The following is a 27108-nucleotide window of genomic DNA, read 5'->3' on the forward strand; positions in this document are numbered from 1 at the left end:
GAATTTTATGAGCTAAAACAAATATCTTCAGTTAATAAAAAAAAAATAATTCTTCACAGGGTAACAGATGGTCGGTTGGTCCCTCCCTCCCCCCCACCCCCCACCAACCGTCCCAAGGAGATGTGTGGGATAACCACTAAATTTTAATAAATAATACCTCAAACTAAAGTTAGGATAATATAATTGACATTGCTGGATTCCTTGTAAGACCAGGAATATTTTGAATATAAATGTCATATATTTTGGACAAAAGATACCATAGTTACCTAGAGAAAAATTTTTATCTAAAAATTGTAGGTTTAAAGCAAAATGTATGATGTTTATATTCAAAATGATCACCAAATTATAAGAATTCCAGCAATGTAAATTATATTCTGGCCTGGTAATTTGTATGAATTTTATGAGCTAAAACAGGCAGTCAGGCAGGGTGGCGGGTGGGGCAAATCTAAAAATAGCGTCTCGGACACTCACGGCGTATATGTGGAAAAAATCCGCGTTAAGTGAAAGTTCAGCTTTGGCAAGGCACCGCGTATATGCGAAAACGCGTTAAGTGAAACCGCGTTAGGCGGTAAACTTCAACACGGTTTGCCCCGCTATTTCACTGCTTAACGTTACCGCTATGATTCATGATGATATCGGCTTTCGATCTTATTTTGGGTACCCACCGCCGCCTGCCTGCCTCTCCCTCCCTCCTCTCCTCCGCGGCAGCAGCGCGTGGGCGTCATATGACGTCTCGGACTGTGATTGGCCATGCAGCCCTACCCCCCTCTGCTGCTAGCTGTAATTGGCTTAAAGTATTATGACGTGACTACCCCGGGGAGGGAGGGAGGGAGGAGAGACGACGCTTGACCTAGCCAGCCGTCAGCAAAGCATAACCGAGTTCTTCGCCCGCAACCCACCACAGCCAGCCCAAGCCAGTGATAGTGATAGTGAAGTTGATTTTGAGGGATTTGTCAGGGAAGCCATGACAACTGTAAGTGACAGTGACATTGATTCACCTAGTAATGGTGATTCACCTGAGGGGCAGTAATCTGCCCTCTGCCTCGGAACCAGCCTCCATCCCCGTATGCCGACCCATCTCTTCTACTACCGTGAGTGTTCCTCAAAAATTTTCGTTTTTTAACCTATTCTTTATTTTTCCTATGTTAACCTTTATCTTTCCTAACCTAACCTCTTCTATATTACTTGTTTTTCATGCCACCATAAAGTTAAGATAGAATTTTTACTACAACATAGTTATTTGTCGTCAAAAAGTGGAGTTTGGGGGTCGGGCTGGGTTCTATTGGAATTAATCCCATATGTTCTGTTGTTCACTTAACGCGGATTTCACTTAGCGCGGGACCCTCTGGGTTCTATTGACCGCGTTAAGTGGGGTACAACTGTATAATTATTAATTACACATCAAAATTACATAACAAGTCGAATAATGAGGCAACTTTTTCACCCAATCTCTCTACTGGGAGGAGGGTAGGTGGAGGGTAAGCTTAGCCATTGCCAAATTTACCTATGACATCAGGATTTTTGGTCCCATGGCCGCATGTCACCGTAACTTAGCTCTCAATGCTGCACACAGAAGGAACGATAACAACAAGATAAGGGCATACAGGGAGAGAATTCAGAACGTTGATCAAGGCAGCTTCACTCCTCTGGTGTTCACAACCTCTGGTAGGATGGGACCAAGTGCAAGATGCTTCTACGCCAGACTCGCAGAGGTGATATCCGAACAGAAGCAGCAGCCCAGAAGTTATGTTACAGCCTGGATGAGATGTCGACTGTCCTTCTCTCTCCTTACGTCAGCTTTGCTCTGCCTCAGGGGAACGAGAGCATCGGCCCCAAAGCCAACAACAGTTGCAGATATTAACTATGAGGCAACAGTCACTGAATGCCGCATAAATCTGTGGCTTAACTAACTCGACACAGCTAGGGTAGTTACTTATGTATTAGGATATTTAATTTTAAGGTAATAAAATGGCAGCGAAAGTATGGCTATTGGGGGAGGCTGGAGGCCACGTTAAAAAAAAAAATAGTAGTACAGGTGTAATAATAATACTAATAATAATACAAAGCAATAATAATAATAATAATAATAATGATAATAATAATAATAATAATAATAATACAGTCGGCCCTTAACATTCGCGGGGGTTAGGTAACAGAGATACCCGTGAATGTTAAGAATCCACGTATTTTTGCTGCCCCCCCCTAAAAACACCCCTGGCCCCCCATGTCCTTATTTAAGTAAAGAAAAACACTAAGTACATGCTTACAAATACTTTATTTAATATTAAAATGCAAAAAGAGCTATAAAAACAATTAATAATGTACTGGCTGGCATCTCCACTCGTCCCTGCTCCCGCCTCCAGAGCGTCACCACCCGTCCCCGTTCATCTTCACCATTGCCTTGTCCCTCACTTGGCTGGCATGCTTAGCACTGGCACTTACAGCATCACAGATATCTTTTTTCCTTTTTCTCGATGGTACGTACGGTGCTTTCGTTCACGTTATACAGTCGCCCCACAGCAGCGAACGACAATCCCTCCCGTAACTTATTCAGCAACTCCACCTTCTCCTGCAGAGTCATCACTTTCTTCTGGCGCTTAGGGGTGGCTCCAGCTGGTATCTTTGATGCTCTCTTGGGGGCCAGGGTAAATGTGGGTAACAACACAAGTGTGGTTACAGCAAGACTGACTGAGGGAGCGCAGGGTGGCGTGGCGGGCGATGTGTGTGGTGTGGTGGGCGATGTGTGTGTGGTGTATGGCGGGCGATTAATGCGAATATTAATGGCGTGGCGGGCGTGTGTGTGTGTGGTGTGGCGGGCGTGTGTGTGTGTGTGTGGTGTGGCGGGCGGTTGTACAGTGTGTGGCGTGGCGGGCGATGTGTGTGGTGTGGCGGGCGGTGTGCGGTGTGGTGTGGCGGGCGATGTGTGTGTGTGTGGTGTGGCGGGCGTGTGTGTGTGTGTGGTGTGGCGGGCGGTGTGCGGTGTGTGGCGTGGCGGGCAGTAACCGGCTTATATTAATGGTGTGGCCAGGCGGTGTGCAGTGTGTGGTGTGGCGGGCGTGTGTGTGTGTGGTGTGGCCAGGCGTGTGTGTGTGTGTGGTGTGGCGGGCGGTGTGCGGTGTGTGTGGTGTGGCGGGGCGATGTGTGTGTGTGGTGTGTGGCGGTGTGCAGTGTGTGGTGTGGCGGTGTGGTGTGTGGTGATTGTGTGTGCCCGATTGAATGTACAGTCGACCCTTCACATTTGAGGAGGTTGGGGTAACAGATATACCCATGAATGTTAAAAATCCATGTACTTTGCTGCCCCCCCTAAAACCCTATTTTATGTCCTTATTTACCGTATATACCTGTGTGTAGTTCAAGTTTTTAAGACCAAATTATTTGGCAAAAAATTGGGGGTCGACCTCTAAACGGGTAATAGTTTTGTTAGGTTGAAAAATATTACCGAGTAACTGCCAGTAAACAATGGAAATGACGCACCACCAGCTGTGAGTGTCGGTACAGTTGCCAGGGCAGATCTCTTGCGTCATCATAGCAAGCCCAAAGTAGCCAAATGCATGGTATGGTATGCACAGAACGATGTAAAACATAAAGTATTCATTTTTTAAAGTTTATTTATAGATACTGTACATAAATTTTTGTTCATTACATTTGAAACATCAATCTTTGTTAATTAAATTTGAAACAAAAGAAAACTTCGATACCGTATTTCTAAATACCGGGTATTTTCATTAAAATATTTCATCACAGGTATATTTTACCTTAACTGTGACTAAAGGAATATAGTCTCAGAAATAAATATGGAAATGTAATATTTTTGCTGAAATGATGTACGTATTACAGTGGAAAGTGGGATAAAATCATGACGAAAACAATGACTTTTGCTTTCTTTCATTGTTCAAAAGATTTTACCGTGGAACAAACCTGTACTGTACATGTACTAAATGATTACGGAACTTAAATTGTTATGTCTATTGCAAATATAGATTGTTTATACAGGTATTCAAATAAATCACTATCTTACAAGAATCCCAGCAATGTAAGTTATATTCACCCAGGTCGTTTGGGTGGCAAATTATGAGAAGAGCTTAGTCACTCTTAAGTAATGATAAATAAACACACAGGCCTTCAACGCCAACTGTCAAATCTTATCTCAAATAAATAAACAAACACCACACTCTGTCACCTCACCTCCCGCCCCCCATGCTCGCTGGCTACCTGCCTCCTTGTGTTCCCAGACAAAAGATTGGTGATAACTTTATTCTTTAAGGTGTTTATTTTATATAATATCTCAGACTAAAGTTAAAAGATTATAATTTGCATTGCTGGAATCCTTGCAAGACAGCCAATAATTTGAATATAAACGTCATATATTTTGCTCAAGATATAAAAATGTAGTACATTAGTGTACAATACTGTGTAGTACATTTTATAATACAGTATAAAGTTTTCAACTGTATTTTTGGGTAGATTTACATAAAATTCTTCATTTATTTTCATACATTTACATGAACACACCGTACTAAAAGAAATAAATGACCTTAGTGCAAAGCTGGAGTGTACATGTACTAATTTCATTACGGTACTAAAATTGTTATGCCTAGAGCAAATTAGAGCATAATGCTATTCAAATTAATCAGTATGTTACAAGAATCCCAGCAAAGTGAATTATATTCTCCCAGGTCATTTCACTGGCATTTTAAAATGGGAGAAGTGTAGTAGGATTGTTAAATGAACACACAGAGACCTTCGGCTCAAACTGTCAAACATATCACCCCCTCGCTGGCTGGCTGGCTGGCTGGCTGGCTGGCTGGCTGGCTGGCTCCCTCCCTCCCTCCCTCCCTCCCCCATCTGCTCAGCCAGGGGTTTATTTAGGCTTACAGTTTTTATCTTATATAATATCTCAGACTAAAGTTAGGAGATTATAATTTGCATTGATGGAATCCTTGCAAGACAGCCAATAATTTGAATATAAACGTCATATATTTTGCTCAAGAGATAAAAATTTTTGTACATTAGTGTACAGTACTGGTTTTCAGTTAAAAAACTGTTGTATTACAATAATATTCCCTCCTAATTGACTTGAATAAATACTTGAACGGAAATATACAATATTTTTGTTGAAACTACCCGCGCTTCAGTGTAAAGTGTCGTAATAATAAATGGTAAACAATTTGCCTTCGGCACTCTGTGTTTCAGGCACGGCGAGCCTCAGTTTATAGGACGTAGTGTGTTTTTACTGAAGGTTTTGTTGTTCCAATACCCTCAAAAACTTGGAGCGACCTATTATTAGGTAGTAGGTATTAGGCAGCTACCAAACAGGGAGGTACTACTACCTGGGAAGATATTGGAAGCATAATGTGTAGTCTATGGTAGACCCTGCTGCTGTATGGCATCACAAAAATTGTGTCCAAGTCTCAGGATGCTGATCTGACTTTCTGCCTCAATTACAGGGTCTCAATTGTTTCACTTACTATTAACAACACAACATACATATACAGTATTGTTTCTTACTTTTGATTTTTTTATTATTATTATTATTATTATTATTATTATTATTATTATTATTATTACTATTACTACTACTACTACATTTTCGCCCCCCAGGCCCTGATGTGGGTCAGTGACCTGTGCCCGGGTGGGCTAATCCACGTAAAAAAAAAAAAATAAATAAAAATAAACAAGGAATATCATAAATTAACGATTTTTTGGTAAGAAAATCAGGGTCGACCTACAATGCTGATGTCAACACAAGCGTGGTTACAGCGAGACTGACTGAGTGAGGGAGCGACGCGCTATGCGTGAGGTAGCGGGAGCGGGCGGTGTCCAGTGTTCGGTGCCGCGCGCGACATGAATGGCGCGATTTGAATGTACTTCAATTACTCCAATGTACAGAATATTCCTCCGGCTAGGCAATCCGCGTATTTGCGAATCCGTGTATGCTAAACCCGCGTATGTTAAGGGCCGACTGAAATAATAATAATAATAATAATAATAATAATAATAATAATAATAATAACAACAACAACAACACTAATAATAATACAGTAGAAGTCCAAAAATCCAGACTGCTCGGGGATTAGCTCGGTCCGGATTTTCCGGATTCTCGGGCAGTACTTTTAAAATTCAAATTTAAGGAGGAACGAAGAAGAGATGAACAGGTACATTTTGATAGTTTATTCATTAGCAAATACAGCATGCTTTATTTATCAAAACAAACAGTTTTAAAGAAAAATAAAGTCAATACTTGACAAAAATGTAAACAAACATTTTTTACTACAAAAAAAGGGGCGTGTAATGTTTGAAATCATGTTTAAAAATGAACATTGTAAAAGAAAATTACAGTAAACAAATGAAAGCATTAGTTATTTTATGCAAATTTATTATTTATTTGTACAGTAGTTTATTAACGAAACATTTTCATATAAAATACAAAGTACAAAACAACAAATAAATATTTATTCGTTCATTTCCACGACTTCACTATCATCTGCTGCACTGCTTGTGGATGGAACACTTGCAGCTTCTACTGCATCTGCTGCACTGCTTGACGCTTCTATTGCTTTCTTTAAATACTTTCGTATATCACCTTGTGTACGACTTTGTAATTTCTTTGTGATAAAAATATTCTGCACCATGTGTGCATGCATGACATCTTGAAGACTGAAGCTATGGTTCTGTTCCACAAATTTAATAACCGTTTCAATGCCCTTTTCTGCAGTAGCCCACGATATCTTTTCTTCATCTTTGTCGTCTTCTTCACTAGATTCTTCTGAATAATTCTCTTCTATCTTATCAGGAGTTGTAATGCTTTGAATGATTTCTTGATCAGTGAAAGTGGCTGCAACTTCAATATCATCTTCAGTGCGTATCCACTCTTCTATGTCAGCAGCAATATCTAACTGTCTAATACCATGACGAGTCTTGAAATTCCTAAGCCATCCATCACTAAATGCGCACTCTGATTCAATGTTCATTTGCTCCTTAAAAGACTTTGCTTTGGCATACCTTCTGATCGTTTTAACAAAAACCATTCATGCAACACTTTATCGAGATTTTCTAATTTTGGCCGATGTAAACTTTTTCTTTCAGCAATTTTATTGTGAGGCTCAGACGAGGCTGTGAATTCTATAATTTTTTTCTTTGCCTTTATTATATCGTAAATTGTAGACTTTCCGATGTCGTATGTTTCCATTAGAACAGTATTGCTCACACCACGTTCTAGTTTCTTAATTATTTCAAGTTTGTCACTCAATTTCAATGTGTTCCTCTTTCTCTTCACACAACGAAGTTTATCTACTTTAGGAGCCATTGTTATGGGCTTGTAAATACATATGCTATATATGGTAAATGGAAAGACTAGGACACAAAATTACATACGTTGTCACAGCTTGATTGCTCGTTTTAAAATGGCGACCGCGTGGTCACTTGTTGTTGATGTGCAGCTGTGGCGCTCACGCACACGCGCACACACACAAAAGCCCACTAAATTTGAAAAGCTTGAGAGTTTTCGAAAAGTCTGGGTTCTCGGGTGGTCCAGATTTCTGGCATCCGGATTTTTGGACTTCTACTGTACCTGTAATACTAATAATACTAATACTAATACTAATACTACTACTACTAATAATAATAATAATAATAATAATAATAATAATAATAATAATAATAATAATAATAATAATAATAATAATAATAATAATAATAACAATAATAATAATTCATAGGTCTAGGTCGTGTTTCTCACTTTTGATCTTTTTTTCATTCTTGTATTTCTTTATTATTATTATTATTATTATTATTTTATTATTACAGTATTATTGTTATTATTATTGTTATCATTCTTATTCTATTTTTGTGTATTTTTTATTAAAAATTTTATTTACTATCAATAATTATTATTATTACCGTATATCACGGCCTATAAGGCGGCGGGGTGCATAAGACGCCCCCCCCAAATTTCCATTTAAAAAGTAGCTTTTGAGCTCTATTTGCTGTATAAGACCAGTACCCCAAATGTGACACTTACCCACTGACTCAGTAGTCCTTTACCAACCATCCTTGATTTTTTAAAATAAGGCCAATTCACTTCAAGTAATGTCATCAAATTATACCCGCTGGTGTAGTGTAAACACTAGTGACGTCACTGAAGCGTGGTGGGAGTGTTCCCTCGTCTCGGTGGTGTGACTATTTATACAACATGTGGTTCAACAGCAACCACCGTATTCTAATTGTGGTGTTTCATTAGGATTTGAGTGAAAAAGGTTACCAGTATGTACTTACTACATACATTTATTACACAAATATATATATATATATATATATATATATATATATATATATATATATATATATATATATATATATATATATATATATATATATATATATATATATATATATATATATATATATATATATATATATATATATATATATATATATATATATATATACTGAATATACTATGTACAAAAAATGAATGTTCAATGAATTATTTATGGTGCATTAGGGTACTGGTCACTTCTGATGGGCTATAAATAGCTTGTTATCTCCCCTCCATCTCACCCTGAGCCAGACGGAAGGGTCTTGGTAAATAACATGTTTGCTTATTTTCCATTTACTTTAAATAGATTTACCGAATTATTTGTTTTATTTATTTATTTATAATATACTGTAATATATTAAACACACTGTAATTATTTTCTTTAATTTATAAACTGTTTTGCGACAAAGGAATGTTCTCCAGTAGTGTTTCATTAGGATTTGAGTGAAAAAATATTACGTACTTACACAATTGTTCCTCTTACTTTGACAACACAACATACATACAGTATATTATTTCTCAGTTTTGATCTTTTTTTTTAATTTTTGTATTTATTTATAGTTAGTTACTTAAAATAAGGCCAATTCACTTCAAGTAATGGCATCAAATATTACCAGCTGGTGTAGTGTAAACACTAGTGACGTCACTTGAGCGTCTGTAATTAACCGTCGATAGTTTCAAGAATTAATGCACTTTTCCTTTCTTGTCTCCTCACTGGCAAATGGGGGGGGCGTGGGGAGGGGTGTGTGATGATAGCTGTGTTTATTACAGGGGTATAAATCTCTTTTACGGTATGTTAGACAGGTTTATAATACATTTTTATTATTTTAATATACCGGTAATCTTAATTTGAATCCAGCTTGCCAAACGTAAGTTTCAGTATAAAATAATTAGTGGTAAGACCTTGTGAGTGGCTTACGATGTTTTCATCACCACTCTTGACACACTAAACCACAATATTTAAGAGGTAAGAATTTTAAACTTGGTGGTTTAGACGACCCCCTAACTTTGGGCAGATTTTTTTAATGTTCAAATTTCGTCTTATAGGCCGTGATATACGGTATATATATATGTAAATATATATATATGTAATATATATGTATATATATGTATTATATTATATGTATATATATATGTATATATATGTATATATATATATATATATATATATATATATATATATATATATATATATATATATATATATATATATATATATATATATATATATATATATATATATATATATATATGTGTGTGTGTATATATGTGTGTATATATATATATGTATATATGTGTGTATATATATATATGTATATATATGTGTATACTGTATATATATGTATATATATGTATATATATATATGTATATATACCGTATATACCCGTGTATAGCACGAGTTCTTAAGACCAAATTTTTGGGCAAAAAGTTGGGGGTCGACCTCTATACGGGTAATAGTTTCGTTAGGTTGAAAAATATTTACCAGTAACTACCAGTAAACAATGGAAACGACGCACCACCCGCTGTGAGTGTCGGTACAGTTGCCAGGGCAGATCTCTTGCATCATCATAGCAAGCCCAAAGTAGCCAAATGCATGGTATGGTATGCACAGGAGTATGTAAAACATAAAGTATTCATTTTTAAAAGTTTATTTATAGATACATAAATTTTTGTTAATTAAATTTGAAACATCAATCTTTGTTAAATAAATTTGAAACAAAAGAAAAATACGATACCTTATTTCTAAATATTTTCGTTAAAATATTACATCACAAGTATATTTTACCTTAACTGTGCCTGAATGAATATATTCTCAGAAATAAATATGGAAATGTAATATTTTTGCTGAAATGACGTACATATTACAATGGAAAGTGGGATAAAATCGTGACGAAAACAATGACTTTCGCTTTCTTTCGTTGTTCAAAAGATGTTACCGTAATCACTTCTCGAATGGTTTTCAGTTAAAAAACTGTTGTATTACAATAATATTCTATCCTAATTCACTTGAATAAATACTACGATACCATATTTCTGAATATTTTCATTAAAATCCATCAAAATCATAATATGATGTGAGACAGGTCATCTACACACAGTTGCCAGTTTCAAGATTTTCCGTTTAAAATTTTAAGTTACCGAGTATTTTTTTTTCCAAATCGTTTTACAATACTGTAGGTAAAACAGTTTACTATTGTGCAAACCCCACAGAAAAAAAAACATAACAGAAATGGAGACACCAAAAATGTAAAAAAAAATGCTGTGTCAGACTTGCAACACTGTTGGTCGGGTCAGGTGGTTCTAACGGCACCTGCCAGTAGCCGGTAATCAAATTTATAACAGTGTCTAACCTCAATTACTGTAGTTTATCTGATGTAGGCAATATGAAGTAAAAAATACCAGTTAAAGTGAGAAATTGGAAGATAATAAACAAGAAAGATGTCGTTGGGCTATTTTTGGTAGGGCTGAGGGAGAGAGTACCAGCTGTTTGGTCTTTTTTGGCGGGAGAGTCACGCAAATATCCGTACTGGTATTTGTTTGGTGTCTTCTTTTTATTTAAAAATGAATACAGTAGTACCCCAATTTACGCGGTCAATTGAACCCACAGGGTACCGCGGAAAGTGAAAACCGCAGAAAGTGAAAACCGCGTAAAGTGAACAACAGAACATATGGGATTAATTCCAATAGAGACTGGCCCGACCCCCAAACTCCACTTTTTCTGACACAATACCTATGTTGTAGTAAAAATAACATCTAAATTTTATGATGGTATGCTCACACAATTAATATTTAAGAGAAATACAGTTGCCAGGTTAATGTCCATTCAAATAATGGACTCAAATCACACCCCCTTCCCCTCTTCCCGCTCACTAGCTCCTACCTCTCTGATTAATGTTTGGGTGAAAACTCTAGATTTTAACATTTGGTAATAAATAATACTCAGACTAAAGTTAGGATAATATAATTGACATTTCTGGATTCCTTGCAGGTCAGGGAATATTTTGAATGTAAACTTCATATTTTCTGCACAAAGGATAAAATATTTGCTTTGTGTAAACCAAATTATTACATTAGATCTAAAATTTGTATATCTAATACAAAATCCATCATGTTTATATTCAAAATGATCATCATATTGTAAGAATTCCAGCACTGTAAATTATATTCTGGCCGGGTAATTTGTATGAATTTTATGAGCTCAATAAAAAAAAAAAAATTATAATTCACGGCGTACAGTGGTCCCTCGGTTGACGAGCACAATCCGTTCCAGCAGGTTGCTCTTTAACCTAAAACCTAGTTAACCGAAACCATTGTTTCAATGGGTTTTTGGGTACCGTAATTGGTTCCAGCTCACCGAAAATTGCCTAAATTCAACAAAAAAGGTGGAAAAGTACACTTACTTTGAGGTGTGTATGTAGAAGGCTCCTGGATGATGATGATGATGATGATGATGATGGGAATTAGAATGGGGGTGGAGGAGAAGGAAGAAGAGAAGGCATTGGGGTGGAAGAGAAGTCACCCCATGGCACCATTTCACCCATAAAATTTTAGTTCTCTTGGTGTATTTCAAGATTATTTTCTTTAAACCAACACTGCACTGCATTATATATTGTCAATATGTAAAATATATTTCAAAATGACCAATAATTTGCTTGGAAACACAGAAAAAAAGCATTTAGTTGAAAAGAGTCTCAAGCAAGATGTTAACTCCACTGAAAACAGAGAGAGACTAACGCCTGTCTGGTGTGTTAACAGGCTGGATGGCACGCCAGAAACTAGTTTCTTTACCTTCAATTATGTTCAATAATTGTTAAAATGACTAAAAAAGTTAATATTAAACTTTTAAAATTATTGAATAGTATAAACTTCTTGATATTTACTAAAATAGTAAAGAATTTAAGCCCTAAAACCGATTACTGTATTGGAGGACCAATACTACAGCTGGTGGACCGCCAAATGCAAGCGAAAACATGTTGAAGTCAGCTCGTAAAAAACTCGTTAATCGAAGGATTGCTCGTTAACCGAAGTTAAGAATCTTATGGAAGGTAAATCGTTAACCGAAATTTCGTTAACCGAGGCGCTCGTTAACCGAGGGACCACTGTATATGAGTAGATGCACCGCGGAAAGTGAAAGTCTGGTTCTGGCAAGGTACCGCGTAAATGAGAAATTGCGGAAAGTGAAACCGTGTAAAGCGGGGCAATACTGTAGTACTTGTAAATTAAAAGTAGCGAACATTGTATTATATACAAACTTGTCATATTTCTGGAAAATAAGAAGCAAGACAATAAGAATATACTGGTAAACACAATTTCAACGTACGCTAAAATTAAAAGCTGCTTAAGAAGGGCTGATGCAAAAACAAAGCCTCCGCGACCAGGGCTCTGCCGTATCAGCTAGACGGTACACGTGTTTTTTTAATCGTTTTCAGTTAAAAAACTGTTACATCACAAGTGAATTAGGATAAAATATTATTGTAATACAACAGTTTTTCAACTGAAAACCATTCGAAAAGTGATTACGGTAACATCTTTTGAACAAAAGAAAGTGAAAGTCATTGTTTTTGTCACGATTTTATCACACTTTCCACTGTAATACGTACGTCATTTCAGCAAAAATGACATTTCCATATACTCAGAAATAAATACAGTCGTAGTTTTGCTGAAACGTGATGTATTTCAATGTAAATTAGGATAAACTACATGACGAAAACAAAAGACTTTACCTAACCTTCCGATGTTCAAGAGATGTTACTCGTTATTTTAATAGTTTTTGGTTAAAATACTGTTATATTAGTGATATTCTATTCATACTGTGCTTGATATACTACATTCTCGGAAATGTAATATTTTTGCTGAAATGACGTACGTATTACAGTGGAAAGTGGGATCAAATTGTGACGAAAACAATGACTTTCGATTTCTTTCGTTCAAAAGATGTTACCGTAATCGCTTTTCGAATGGTTTTCAGTTAAAAAACTGTTGTATTACAAAAATATTCCCTCCTAATTGACTTGAATAAATACTTGAATGGAAATATACAATATTTTTTTTTAAACTACCCGCGTTTCAGTGTAAAGTGTCGTAATAATAAATGGTAAACAATTTGCCTTCGGCACTCGGTGTTCCAGGCACGGCGAGCCTCAGTTTATAGGATGTAGAGTGTTTTTATTGAAGGTTTTGTTGTTCCATTACCCTCAAAAAATTGGGTCTATAAACGATGAATATCATAAATTAACAATTTCTTGGTCAAAAAATCAGGGTCGACCTATAAATGAGCGAGGGTTATAGCGAGTATATACGGTACCTTCCATAAGATTCTTAACTTCGGTTAACGAGCAATCCATCGATTAACGAGTTTCTTACGAGCCGACCTGAACATGTTTTCACTTGCACTTGGCGGTCAACCAGCTGTAGTATTAGCCCGCCAATACAGTAATCGGTTCTAGGGCTTAAAATCCTTACTATTTTAGTAAATATCAAGAAGTTTATATTATTCAATAATTTGAAAAGTTTAATATTAAATATTTTAGTCATTTTAACAATTATTGAACATAATTGAAGGTAATGAAACTAGTTTCATGCACGCCATCCAGCCTGTCAAAACACCAAACGAGCGTTAGTCTCTCTGTCTTTTCAGTGGAGGTCACATCTTGCTTGAGACTCTCTTCAACTAAAAGCTTTTTTTCTGTGTTTCCAAGCAAATTATTGGTCATTTTGAAATTTATTTTACATATTGACAATATATAGTGCAGTGCAGTGATATTTTAAAGAAAATATTCTTTATTTACAGCAAGTTTAAACTTAAAATATCATGTGCTGAGATTGTTTGAATCCAGCATGGTGCCTAAGAGATCAAGAAAAGCGATTTCAATCCAAACTAAGCAGGAAATTATAAAAAAAAAACATGAAGAAGGCATTAGAACAAATGCGCTAGGCAAAGAATATGGCATGTCGACATCAACTGTGTCGACAATTCTTGCACAGAAAGAAAAATTTAAAGAAGTGAAAGTGAGAGACAAATCTACCAGTGTTTAAAGGTAGATCCCTAATTGCAGAAACAGAGAGGTTACTTCTCATCTGGATTAGGGAAAAACAGATGAAAGGTGATTCAGTTTCTACTGAATTTATTTGTGAAAGAGCCGAAGAGATATACGAACATTTAAAGACAGATCAACCTGGTTCTTCAGGCACAGAATTTGAAGATTTTAGGGCCAGCAAAGGCTGGTTAAAAAAATTTAAGAAGAGAAGTGACATTTTTAGTGTTGTTAGGCATGGTGAGGCTGCCAGTGAAGGAGAAGCAAAGTTTTAGTGGAGTTTAAAAAAACTGGTGGAAGAAGAAAATTATCTTCCACAGCAAGTGTTCAATGTGGACGAAACTGGGCTGTTCTGGAAGAAAATGCCCAAAAGGACATTCATCACCAGAGACGAAGCCTCTTTGCCTGGGCATAAACCCATGAAGGATCGACTCACTCTATTGCTTGGTGCCAATGCTTCAGGGGATTTCCGACTGAAGCCTATGCTTGTCTACCACTCTGAGAACCCCAGGGTGTTCAAGCAACAAAAGGTGGTAAGAGGACAACTTGGAGTTTTTTGGAAGTTTAACCGTAAGGCATGGGTGACAAGACAGCTCTTTAATGAATGGGCTATTGAGGTGTTTTCCCCTTCTGTCAAGAGCTACCTAACCACCAATAAACTCCCTTTAAAGGCTCTTCTCCTCATGGATAATGCCCCTGATCATGACCCTCAACTTGCCAGCACTTTGGAGTCTCAATTTGACTTTGTGAAAGTGTTGTTTTTGCCTCCCAACACTACATCAATCATACAGCCAATGGACCAGAATGTGATCAGCATTTTCAAGAAGTTGTACATGAAGAAAATGTTCAGGAGGTGTCATCAGGCAACATCCACTGATCCTGAACTAACACTGAAACAGTTCTGGAAGACACAATTCAACATCCTGGAGGCTGTAAAATTGATTGTGTCATCATGGCAAGAAGTCTCCACTAGATCCCTCAATTCTTCATGGAAAGCACTGTGGCCATCAGTAGTCCATGATTTTGAGGGATTTGAAGAAGAAACAGAGTTGGACCAGGAGATTGTGTCCATTGGTCAGTCATTGGGCCTTGAAGTGGAGGAGGATGATGTCGAAGAGCTTGTGATGTCTCATGAGCAGGAACTTACTCCTGAAGACTTGAAACAACTGGATGAGATGTTAGAGGCTGACAATGGTGAGGAGGAAAAGGAAAGTGATGACCATTTGTCAACTAAGGAGTTGAAAGATGTTATTTACTACTGGGAGAAGTTCAGGAAACTGGCTTCAAGGCACCCACATGAGGAAAAATCTGAACTAACTTTGTGTCATGTTGAGGACTCAGTGGTCTCCTTCTTTAAACATAAGTTAATGATGAGGAGGAGAGATGCCCCACAGACCACAATTGACACTTCTTCAGTAAAGGACAGAGGGAACAAGATGCTAGCCCTCAGCCTTCCACTTCAAGAAGGGGAGGGGATGTTCATGGTGGAGAATCTGTCAGTCTAGAGGTTCCTGACATTTTCATGAAAGGTGAATCACCTTCCTAGAAGCAGTAAAATGCTTCACCTCCACTTCCTTCTCTTCTCCCTTCTCCTCCTCCACCTCCCACTTCAAATTCACATCAGCATCATCATCCAGGAGCCTTCTACATACACACCTCAAAGTAAGTGTACTTTTCTACCTTTTTTTGCTGAATTTAGGCAATTTTCGGTGAGCTGGAACCAATTACCCAAAAATCCATTGAAACAATGGTTTCGGTTAACGAGTTTTTCGGTTAACGAGCAACCTCCTGGAATGGATTGTGCTTGTTAACCGAGGGACCACTGTAGTAATAATAATAATTATAGTAATAATAATAATTCCCTGTAATAATAATAATAATAATAATAATAATAATAATAATAATAATAATAATAATAATAATAATAAAAATAAAAATAATAATAATAATAATAATAATAATAATAATAATAATAATAATAATAATAATATTAACACTAATAATAATAAATATACAGTAATACCCCGCTTAACGCGATTTTGCATATATGCGGTGCCTCGCCAGAGCCGAACTTTCACTTAACGCGGTTCATCTACCCATATACACCCAAAGTGTCCGGCTCGGCGCTATTTTTAGATTCGCCCCACCTGCCACCCGCTGCTCCCGCCTGCCACCTGCCTCGCGCCTCCTCCTCCTCCCTCCCTCCCCTCCCGCCTCTGCCTCCCTCCGCCTGGGCAAGCCGTGCTGTAAGGTTGCGCAGTGTGTGTCTTTGTTGCGTTATCACTGACGTCATATGACATATCGGACTGTGATTGGCCATGCATCCCTACCCCCCTCTGCTGCTAGCTGTAATTGGTTTAAAGTAAAATGACGTGTCCACCAGGGGAGGGAGAGAGGGAGGAAAGAGGACGCTGTTGCGGTAGTTTCATCCCTCCAGGCCACCCCGTGTATACGTGCATCCATTGTTCTGTGAAATGGCTTCCGCCGGACCACCACCGCCACCAGAGAGAAACCTTTCCTTACCTGGACCCAGCCGCCCTAAGCCCAAGAAGACACGCCGTGGCCTAAGCTACGAAGTGAAATACCAGATCATTCAAGATTTGGAGAAAGGAACACGTCAAGTTGATCTCGCGCGCCGGCATGTCATCAACGAATCTACGATTCGCACTATTAAGAAGGATTCAGCCAAGATTAAAGAACACATGAAAATCACAAAGTCTGCAGGTGCTTCAATGATCAAGTATTGCCAGAACAGGGTGCTGGTAAAGGTGGAAAATTTGCTGGCGAATTATTTGATTCGTCAGGCGCGACGCAACATGGCGGTGGACACGCGTTCAGTGCAGGAGTACGCACGTGAACTGTACGCAGCAGTGTCACGTAAGCTGGGAATTGCAGAGCCCAAACCCTTCAATGCTTCCTCTGGTTGGCTGCATAGCTTTAAGAAGAGGAACAAGATCGCCAACATCAACATTGGTGGTGAGGAAGCGAGTGCTGACCGTGTGGCGGCTAGAGATTTTCCTCCGTTCTTACGTGAGGTTATGGAGGAAGGACAGTACACTGACGACCAGGTGTTTAACATGGACGAATCTGGTCTTTTCTGGAAAAAGCTACCTTCCAAGATCTTCGTTGTCCAGTCTGCCAGCAAGGTAAGGGGTCGGAAGTTGCAGAAGGAACGCATCACCGTCCTCTTTACCACCAATGCCTCCGGTACCTGTAAACCAAAGTTATCGGTGATTCACACAGCCCGCAAGCCGCACACCTACAAGAATATGGACATGAACAAGCTTAATGTCCACTGGCTAACCGCACGTAAGGCGTGGATGTCCTCTTCTCTGTCCCTCTTCTGGTTTGACAACTGTTTTGTTCCCGACGTGAAGAAATTCTGCGAGCAACAGAATGTTCCATTCAACATTTTGTTGCTCCTTGACAACGCACCTGGACACTCGCCCCTACTTATGGATCGTCACCCCAACTTAAAAGTGGTCTTCCTTCCTCCCAACACTACGTCATTAATCCAACCCATGGACCAGGAGTTGATCTGCAATGTGAAAGCTGCGTACTCTGCAAAGAAGTTCAAGCTCCTGAACGACTCTACCAACACCAAGGATGAGTTGCGTAAGCTGGGTGACACCGACAGCGAGAGTAAAAGCGACGAGGACAAGGAACAAGAGGTGGCAACTCAAGAAGTTCTCGTCAAACAGTTTTGGAAGAAGTTTAACGTCAAACAAGCTGTAGACTTCTTGGTGGAGGCATGGGCTCAGCTGTCTATTGCTACGATTCGTCACGCATGGAGACATGTGTTGCATGGCATACCAGCTGAGAGGAGGAGTCAACCTGTGACTGGTGAGGTTCAGACTGTTGCAGTAGCATTGGACCTTGCCAGAGAAGCTGGGCACAATATTACAGCTGAAGGCTTCTCCGAGACCACCAACGAAGACATCCTGGAGGTGATCAGAGATCCTGAAGTGACTGCCGACGAGATGTTGGAAGATGATCACGTCAGTGAAGAGGAAGAAGGTGTGTCATTCTCCGAAGAACACAAGTTAAGTCATAGTGATATTAAGGGTGCCATGGAGTGTGCAGAAAAAATGAAGTCCTTCCTTTCCCGCGACAATGACGATGACCGCTATGAAGTCTTCCATACCCAGCTGGTGCAGGCTATGGAGCCGTACATCACGGTGTATCAAGACAACATTAACACTAGCCGTCAAAAAAGCATTACCGAGTTCTTCGCCCGCAACCCACCACAGCCAGCCAGAGCCAGTGATAGTGACAGTGAAGGTGGTGACTTTGAGGGATTTGTCAGGGAGGCCCTGACAACTATAACGGATAGTGATGGTGATTCACCAGAGGGCCAGTAATCTGCCCTCTGCCTCGGAACCAGTCTCCATCCCCGTATGCCGACCCACCTCTTCTACTAACGTAAGTGTTCAACATAACTTTTAGTTTTCCTAACCTAACCTTTATTTTTCCTAACTTAACCTTTATTTTTCCTAACCTAACCTCTTCTATATACTTGTTTGTTCATACCATCATAAAGTTAAGATAAAATTTTTGCTACAACATAGTTGTGTGTCGTCAAAAAGTGGAGTTTGGGGGTCGGGCCAGTCTCTATTGGAATTAATCCCATATGTTCTCTTGTTCACTTAACGCGGTTTTCACTTAACGCGGTACCCTGTGGGTTCAATTGACCGCGTTAAGCGGGGTATTACTGTAATAATAATAATAATTAGAATAATAATAATAATAATAATAATAATAATAATAATAATAATAATAATAATAATAATAATAATAATAATAATAATAATAATTATAATAATAATAACAACAACACTAATAATAGTAATACAGGTTGTACCTCTCTAGTCCGGCAACCTCGGGACCTGACCGGTGCCGGACCATGGAAATTCACCCTTTTCCTGAATAGATAGTGACTTGTGCTTATGCCTTTTACTTTTACTTTTATCCTCTTCGCCACTGATCGGCTTGTTAGCCGCTTGGGCGATCGGTCACGTCTCTTTTCCTTTACTATAACTGTACTGTACTGTACTGTACTGTATTGGCGGAATAATACTACAGCTGGTGGGCAGCCAACTGCAGGCGAAAACATGTTGGGAAAAATTCGTAAGGAATTCGTTAACCGAGGGTTTGCTCGCTAACCGAAGTGAAGAATCTTATGGAAGGTAATTCGTTAACCGAAATTTTGTTAACCAAGGCGCTCGTTAACCGAGGGATCACTTTATATAATATTATATAATATAAAATAATATAAGATAAAATAATATACTGTAATATAATATAACATAATGTAATGTAATGTAATGTGATGTAATATAATATAATATAATATAGAGCATCCTTGAAGATCCGGACCGGTAAATCCGGATTTTAGAAGATCCGGAGAAAAAGTTTGGGGGTTCTGGGCTAAGAAGCCTCCTTAAGAAGCATTCCCAAAACAGAGTGAAGGTAGTTTAAGGTTTAAAGTTATTATCTTATAAAATGTCACAGAATAAAATTAGCAGAATATAACTTGCATTGCTGGAATCTTTGGAAGATAGCTGGGGTGGCAGAGGGAATGGCTTCACCTTGATTGTCTACCTCACCAAGTCATTGTACAGTAATACATATACTGTACTTCAACTAATCATCGGATATTTCACTGTTTGAGTGGGTCGTCACTCTGTAATTTACACTTCTCTATCCCATCTTCTGCCTTACACAATAATACAGTACTACATGATACAGTATAATGATGGTAACTCACCTTGTGTTGTGGCTGTTTATCTGCACCTGAGTCTCCAGGCCGGCTCCCACCATCTGTAAGGTCCACCAGGTGTTCGCGTAAGTCTCCGCCAGTCTTCATTCCCTTGGTAGTTGATTTTTTAAAATTTCTTAATACAGTTTTACACCTGTAATATTAAAATTTAAGTTAATACGGTGGTCCCTCGATTAACGATCGGTTCGATTGACAAAATTTCAGTTCACGAATTAGCTCGCATAAGAATTTTCAGTTCCATTAACGAACAAAATTTTGATTAACGACAGCCTTACGAGAAACACGCTTTGTTGTACGCATCGGCTGATCGGCTAGTCCGCCAATACAGTAATTGGTTCTATGTTTACATTCGTTTCCAGTGGAGTAAATATCAAGAAAGTTGTGCTCTTGAATAATTTTGCATTTTTTATATGAAAATTATTGGTCATTCTGAAATTTAGTTAACATATTGATAATATACAGTATTACCCCGCCTAACGCGGTTTCACTTAACGCGTTTTATCATATACGCGGTGCCTCGCCAGAGCTGAACTTTCACTTAACGCGGAATTTTTCATCATATACGCGGGAAGCGGCGCGGCGCGGGCACGATGCGCACAAGGTCGCCCAGTCATCAAAACATTACCGAGTTCTTCACCCGCCACCCACCACAGCCGGCCCAAGTCAGTGATAGTGATAATTATAGTGAGGATATGGACTTATATGGCCTTTGAGGGGTTTGACAAAGAGGCCCTGCAAGCCTCTGTGGTGGATAGTGATACAATTGATACAAGTGATACAGGTGAGGGCCAATAATCTGCCCTCTGCCTCGGAACCAACCCCCCATCCCCGTGTGCCCAGCCATCTTTTCTACTAATGCAAGTGTTAAAAAACCTAATATTATTGATATTTCTCTTAATTATTAATTGTGTGTGCATACCATCATAAAGTTAAGATAAAATTTTTACTACAACATAGTTGTGTGTCGTCAAAAAGTGGAGTTTGGGGGTCGGGCCAGTCTCTATTGGAATTAATCCCATATGTTCTGTTGTTCACTTAACGCGGTTTTCACTTAACGCGGTACCCTGTGGGTTCAATTGACCGCGTTAAGCGGGGTACTACTGTATACAGTACAGGGAACAGTTTTTGTGTGCCCTTCAGCTGATCGAATCACCCACCAACGCTTCTCAGTTTAACTTTGTTTACAGTGGAGTGAACATCCAGTTTGTTGGTCTCTTGAATATTTTTGCATTTTTACATTAAAATTATTAGTCATTCTGAAATTTAGTTCACATATTGATAATATACAGTGCAGAAATTATTATGAAACATGAAGAAGGCATTAGAACCAATGCACTCTAAAGAAAATGGCAAGCCATCATCGACTGCCTCTACAATCAGCTGTTTGATATGTAAACAAAGCTGGTGGTAATACGACATACACACCTCAAAATAAGTTAAAATACAATACAGTATTTAGTACTGTATTTAGTATATATTTAATGTTTTGTTAATTCTACTACCGGTTAACAACCGACTCTGTGGAACCAATTGTGTTCGTTAATCGAGGGACCACTGTATATGATCTAAAAATAAATAAGTGAAAAGCTTGAGGACACATCTTAACCCTCTCAGTCTCGCACGACACCATTGTGGCGTCAAACACAAAAGGCGAAAAAATTTACGCCTATAGTCAAATGACTCAAAACTATTCAGTGAAACTGACTGAACTTGGGATGTCATTTGACAGACGTCGTCTTCTTTGTGTGGACCTTATCACCTTCCCCGAGACGGTCTTGGTCATCATGTGCGAGGCAGCGCAGCATGAAAACAGTGTCACTCTGGCCATTAGAGCGAGAAGAGGCTGCGCTGCTCGGCCCTTTAAGTATTCCATGAGTTTTTGTGTTATATTATTTTTCCTCACACCACAATATTCAACAGGCTTTGTTTTTTATTTTGGAACAAGCAGTACATATCAATGAACACCATAACACAAGGAAAATTTGAATGGAAATCAAGATGTTACTATAGAGAGTTTTTTCCCAGCTGAGCAAAGATGCCTCGCACCCTCCTCAAAAGTTACAGCTGATTGGCTGTTGCAAACCTGTAATGATGTATTTCTAAATGAGTTTATTCATAATCGTTGGGATGACCGTTTCTGATGGGAAAGATACTTAGCTAAATTATATAAAGATACATACATTCATTATTTCAAACAGGAGCACGTAGGAAGTTTATCAGAAGTTTTATATACATGAATTAAATGTTAAACTCTGGGAGCAAATGCATGCTTTCGGAGGATACATTTAATATATACTTATTTTTACCCACAATAAGGCATACTTAGACAAATTACGTATCAGTAATACTACATTATGCAAAAACAACATTTTTAAAGATCAGTATTGCATTGAAATATTACACGACCATCAGCAGAGGCGGGAAATATGACTCAAGATAGTGACTAAATTGAATGTAAACATGCTATAGTTTGCACTAGACATAAAAGTTTTAGTAATTGTTTCATACATTTGAGTACAAAGGACTAAAAATTTCATCTCGTGCAAAATATATGAAGTCTACATTCAAATTATTCGCTGTCTTGCAAGGATTCTAGCCATGCAAGTTATATTCTGCTAACTTTAGTTTGTGACATGTTATAAAATAAAAACTTTAAGCCTAAAAGTACCTTCTTAGGGAGGCTTCTTAGCGCAATTAATAATCGTCCAACACTACCAAAATAAATAATGCATTAGTGTGATTATTTAGTACTGTAGTCTAAATTTCATATTTGAATAAGTCCAAATATGGCAGGTAACCAGTGCCAGGTAGTTCCTAGGCATGTTTCATTTGTGTATCAGTTTAACCACAATTTGTTACTAATAAGATAAATTCAGTGACAAATTAATTTTTTTTTATTCCTTTAGTGACTCAATGTATTGCAAGAAAGAACTACCTTACCACTTTTTGTGCAACATTTGGAGTGGTGGTAATAATTCACTTTGCCAGACAGTGGTAGAATCAAGTGTAGATTTATTGGCCTTGTGTATCCATGATCCCAACAAAAATGAATAATGTCTTCCAAAATTAAAGAAAGTGATGGTCTTATTATCTTTTCGGTCATCCAGGGAATTTTAGGATTTTAAGTTGACCAATGTTTTCCAGTTAGGTTAAGTTAGGTAGTTTAGGTTAACATTTTGATGTAGAACATTAAAATTTTAAAGGGCCTATTTTTTTTTCTATGAATTTCTCAAAAAAAAAAGGATCAAAGTTTTGGAATCACCATAAAAATCGACATTAGAAAAAAAAATTTGAGTGTGTGTTGAATATCAAACCAAACAAATCTGAGTTTCCATTGGATTTTTTTTTTAACAGACAAAATTACCCACAATATGCAGATGTTGGAAATTTATAAATATTAACCCTCATAAATAAAGATATTTCAGAATTCTCAAATTTAACTAACACAATATTAATGACTTACAGGTGGAGATACAGCTGACTATTCACCTTTCACCAATACTGAAGAAATAAATCTTGGTGTCATGATTGATGGGGAATTTTTCCGGTTCATGAGAAGATTCTGGAATTTGCAACCTAACCTAACCTCAGAATTGGTTCCCAGATTCGTAACAGAAAAATTTGGAGACTTTCCGCAAAATCCCCAAATTATTCATAGACCAGAAAAAATGCAGTTTCTGGAATTTTTAGAAATTATGCATTTGGAAAAATCATAACATATGCCTTAATTTTTTTTATTTTTTTTTTTACACTCTAAATATGCATGGATATTTTGTATTAATATATTTGTGAAATTTGTGGACGACTTTTCCTTTAAAATACTTTACTCTTGATCATCCATATATTATAACATATCCTGCTTTTAATAAAGGCTATATTCTGACATTAGTATTATCAGTGTATTCTTATCCTTATTATTATTACAGTTTATATTAATCATTAAAAAATGCAGAAATAATTTGCAATTAACATAGCAGACTGCATTGAGGCTATTTTTAAACCATGTAATTATCATCTTGTATTATGTTTAACATGCTTAGTCTCTGATAAGTTGGTAGAATTTCATGACTATACCTACTGTATATGGGTTCCATGACATTTGCTCACTAGATGAACCTAATCTAACCTAACCTAACATGTCTTCCTTTCCATTATAGTTGAGTATATACCTTGTAAACAAATGTCTGCACACTAACTATATGAAGACTCTGGTGAGGATCTATATACAGTACAGTATTTACATGGAATATTTTTCCAAATAAAAGACCATTTAAACAGCAGATACTTTTCTCCAACTGCTGGTTTAGTCCATGTCATTAACATGTTGTACACATTTTTGCTCCTGACATTGTGAAAGTGTTCATGTATTGCTATCTTTCTTAGGGTATTTATTGCATTTCTATAAGCAGGTGGAGAAACGTAGGAAACATTATCTCAAGGTTTCATATCTTGTAGATAACTGGCCTTTATACTTGTACAGTATAATCTTCATTTACGCTGATTTTGTTTACACATTTGGTCATTTACACGGCACCTTGCCAGAATAACAATTTTAAATTACGCGGTTCATTGCATCATTTACGCGGCGAGCGGCCCGAGAGGTCCAGACGCGCCAATTATTAGCTACGCGGTACATTCTTGACCATACGCGGGAAGCGGCGCGAAGAGGGTGCGCAGTATGTAACTGTTGCGTTATCGCTGATGTCATATGACATATCGGACTGCAATTGGGCCACACATCCTTACCTCCCTCCGCGGCTAGCTGTGACTGGTCTAATGTAATATGACGTTCCCAGCCACTGGAGGGAAGGAGTCACTGACCTATCCGGGCCAGTCTCATTGTTCTCAGTCTCTGCGTACAGTGGTCCCTCGGTTAACGAGCGCTTCGGTTAACGAGATTTCGGTTAACGAGTTACCTTCCATAAGATTCTTAACTTCGGTTAACGAGCAATCCCTCGATTAACGAGTTTCTTACGAGCTGACCTGAACATGTTTTCGCTTGCATTTGGCAGTCCACCAGCTGTAGTATTAGTCCGCCAGTACAGTAATCGGTTCTAGGGTTTAAATTCCTTACCATTTTAGTGAATATCAAGAAGTTTATACTATTCAATAATTTTAAAAGTTTAATATTAAACTTTTTAGTAATTTTAACAATTATTGAACATGCCATCCAGTCTGCCAACACACCATACAGGCATCAGTCTTTGTGTCTTTTCAGTGGAGGTAACATCTTGCTTGAGACTCTCTTCAACTAAATGCTTTTTTTCTGTGTTTCCAAGCAAATTATTGGTCATTTTGAAATTTATTTTACATATTGACAATATATAATGCAGTGCAGTGTTGATTTAAAGAACATAATCTTGAATTACACCAAGAGAACTAAAATTTTATGGGTGAAATGGCACCATGGGGTGACTTCTCTTCCACCCCAATGCCTTCTCTTCTCCTCCACCCCCATTCTAATTCCCATCATCATCATCATCATCATCCAGAAGCCTTCTACATACACACCTCAAAGTAAGTGTACTTTTCTACCTTTTTTGTTGAATTTAGGCAATTTTCGATGAGCTGGAACCAATTACCCCAAAACCCATTGAAACAATGGTTTCAGTTAACGAGTTTTTCGGTTAACGAGCAACCTTCTAGAACGCATTGTGCTCGTTAACCGAGGGACCACTGTATACTGTTCTCTCTTGTGCCAGCTAATCTGTTCAACAATGGCTTCCGCTGGACCCCCACCACCCCAGAAAAACCTTGAATTACCTGGACCAAGCCGCCCCATGCCCAAGAAGATACGACGCGCCCTAAGTTAAGAAGTAAAATACAAAATTGTTCAGGAATTAGAAAAGGGAACCAGACAAGTTGATCTCGCACACCAGCATGGAGTTAACGAATCTACGATTCGCACAATCAAGAAGGATGCCGCCAAGATAAAAGAACACATGAGCATCACAAGGTCTGCAGGTGCTTCAATGGTGAAGTATTGTCAGAATAAGGTGCTGCTCAAGACTGAGAATTTATTGGTGAGCTACTTGATTCGTCAGGCAAGACGTAACATGGCGGTCGACACGCGGGCAGTGCAGGACTACGCCCGTGACCTCTACCAATCAGTGGCGCGAAAGATGGGAATTGCAAAGCCCAAACCCTTCACTGCTTCCGCTGGGTGGCTGCAAGGGTTTAAAGAATGCAACAAGATCACGAACATTAACATTGTTGGTGAAGGAGCCAGTGCTGACCGTGCTGCGGCAATGGATTTTCCTCCATTCTTACGAGAAATCATGGAGGAAGGACAGTACACCAACGGCCAGGTGTTCAACATGGAAGAATCCGGGCTGTTTTGGAAGAAATTACCTTCCAAGACCTTTGTTGTCAAGTTTGCCGGCAAGTGTTGGGGCCGGAAGTTGCAGAAGGAGTGCATCACCGTCCTGTTCACCACCAATGCCTCCGGTACCTGTAAGCTCAAGATGTCGGTCATCCGCACAGCCCGCAAGCCGCATGCCTACAAAACATGGACATGACCAAGCTAAATGTCCACTGGCTAACCGCACATAAGGCGTGGATTTTCACTGCTCTGTCCCTCTCCTGGTTTGACAACTGTTTCGTTCCCGACGTTAAGAAATTCTACGAGTAACATAATGTTCCATTTAACATTTTGTTGCTCCTTGACAACGCACCAGGACACTCGCCCCTACTGTTGGATCGTCACCCCAGTGTAAAAGTGGTCTTCCTTCCTCCCAACACTACGTCGTTAATCCAGCCCATGGACCAGGAGTTGATATGCAACGTGAAGGCTGCTTTCTCCGCAAAGAAGTTTAAGCTCCTGAACGACTACACCAACACCAAGGATGCGTTGCGGAACCTTCTGTGTGGCACAGACAGCGAGGACGAGGATCCACAAGAAGAGTTGGCGGAGCATGAAGTGCGAGTTAAACAGTTTTGGAAAATGTTTAACGTCAAGAAAGCTGTTGATTTCTTG

At 38.4% G+C, this 27108-nt stretch overlaps 1 protein-coding gene across 2 annotated transcripts in view; it reads right to left on the bottom strand.

Moving 5' to 3' along the window:
* LOC121858934 (N-alpha-acetyltransferase 38, NatC auxiliary subunit-like) overlaps positions 1–27108 on the bottom strand; it is a 67186-nt gene that overhangs the window by 20124 nt on the left and 19954 nt on the right. The window contains exon 3 of one of the 2 annotated variants that reach the window (XM_042355588.1): positions 20121–20222. In XM_042355588.1, the coding sequence (XP_042211522.1) occupies positions 20121–20222 (102 nt within the window). Of the gene's footprint in view, positions 1–20120; positions 20266–27108 lie in introns of both variants that reach the window. The other variant, XM_042355587.1, reaches the window with a different exon arrangement.

Source organism: Homarus americanus, unplaced genomic scaffold, assembly GCF_018991925.1.
Source record: "Homarus americanus isolate GMGI-L3 unplaced genomic scaffold, GMGI_Hamer_2.0 scaffold8226, whole genome shotgun sequence".
Classification (NCBI taxonomy): Eukaryota; Metazoa; Arthropoda; class Malacostraca; order Decapoda; family Nephropidae; genus Homarus; species Homarus americanus.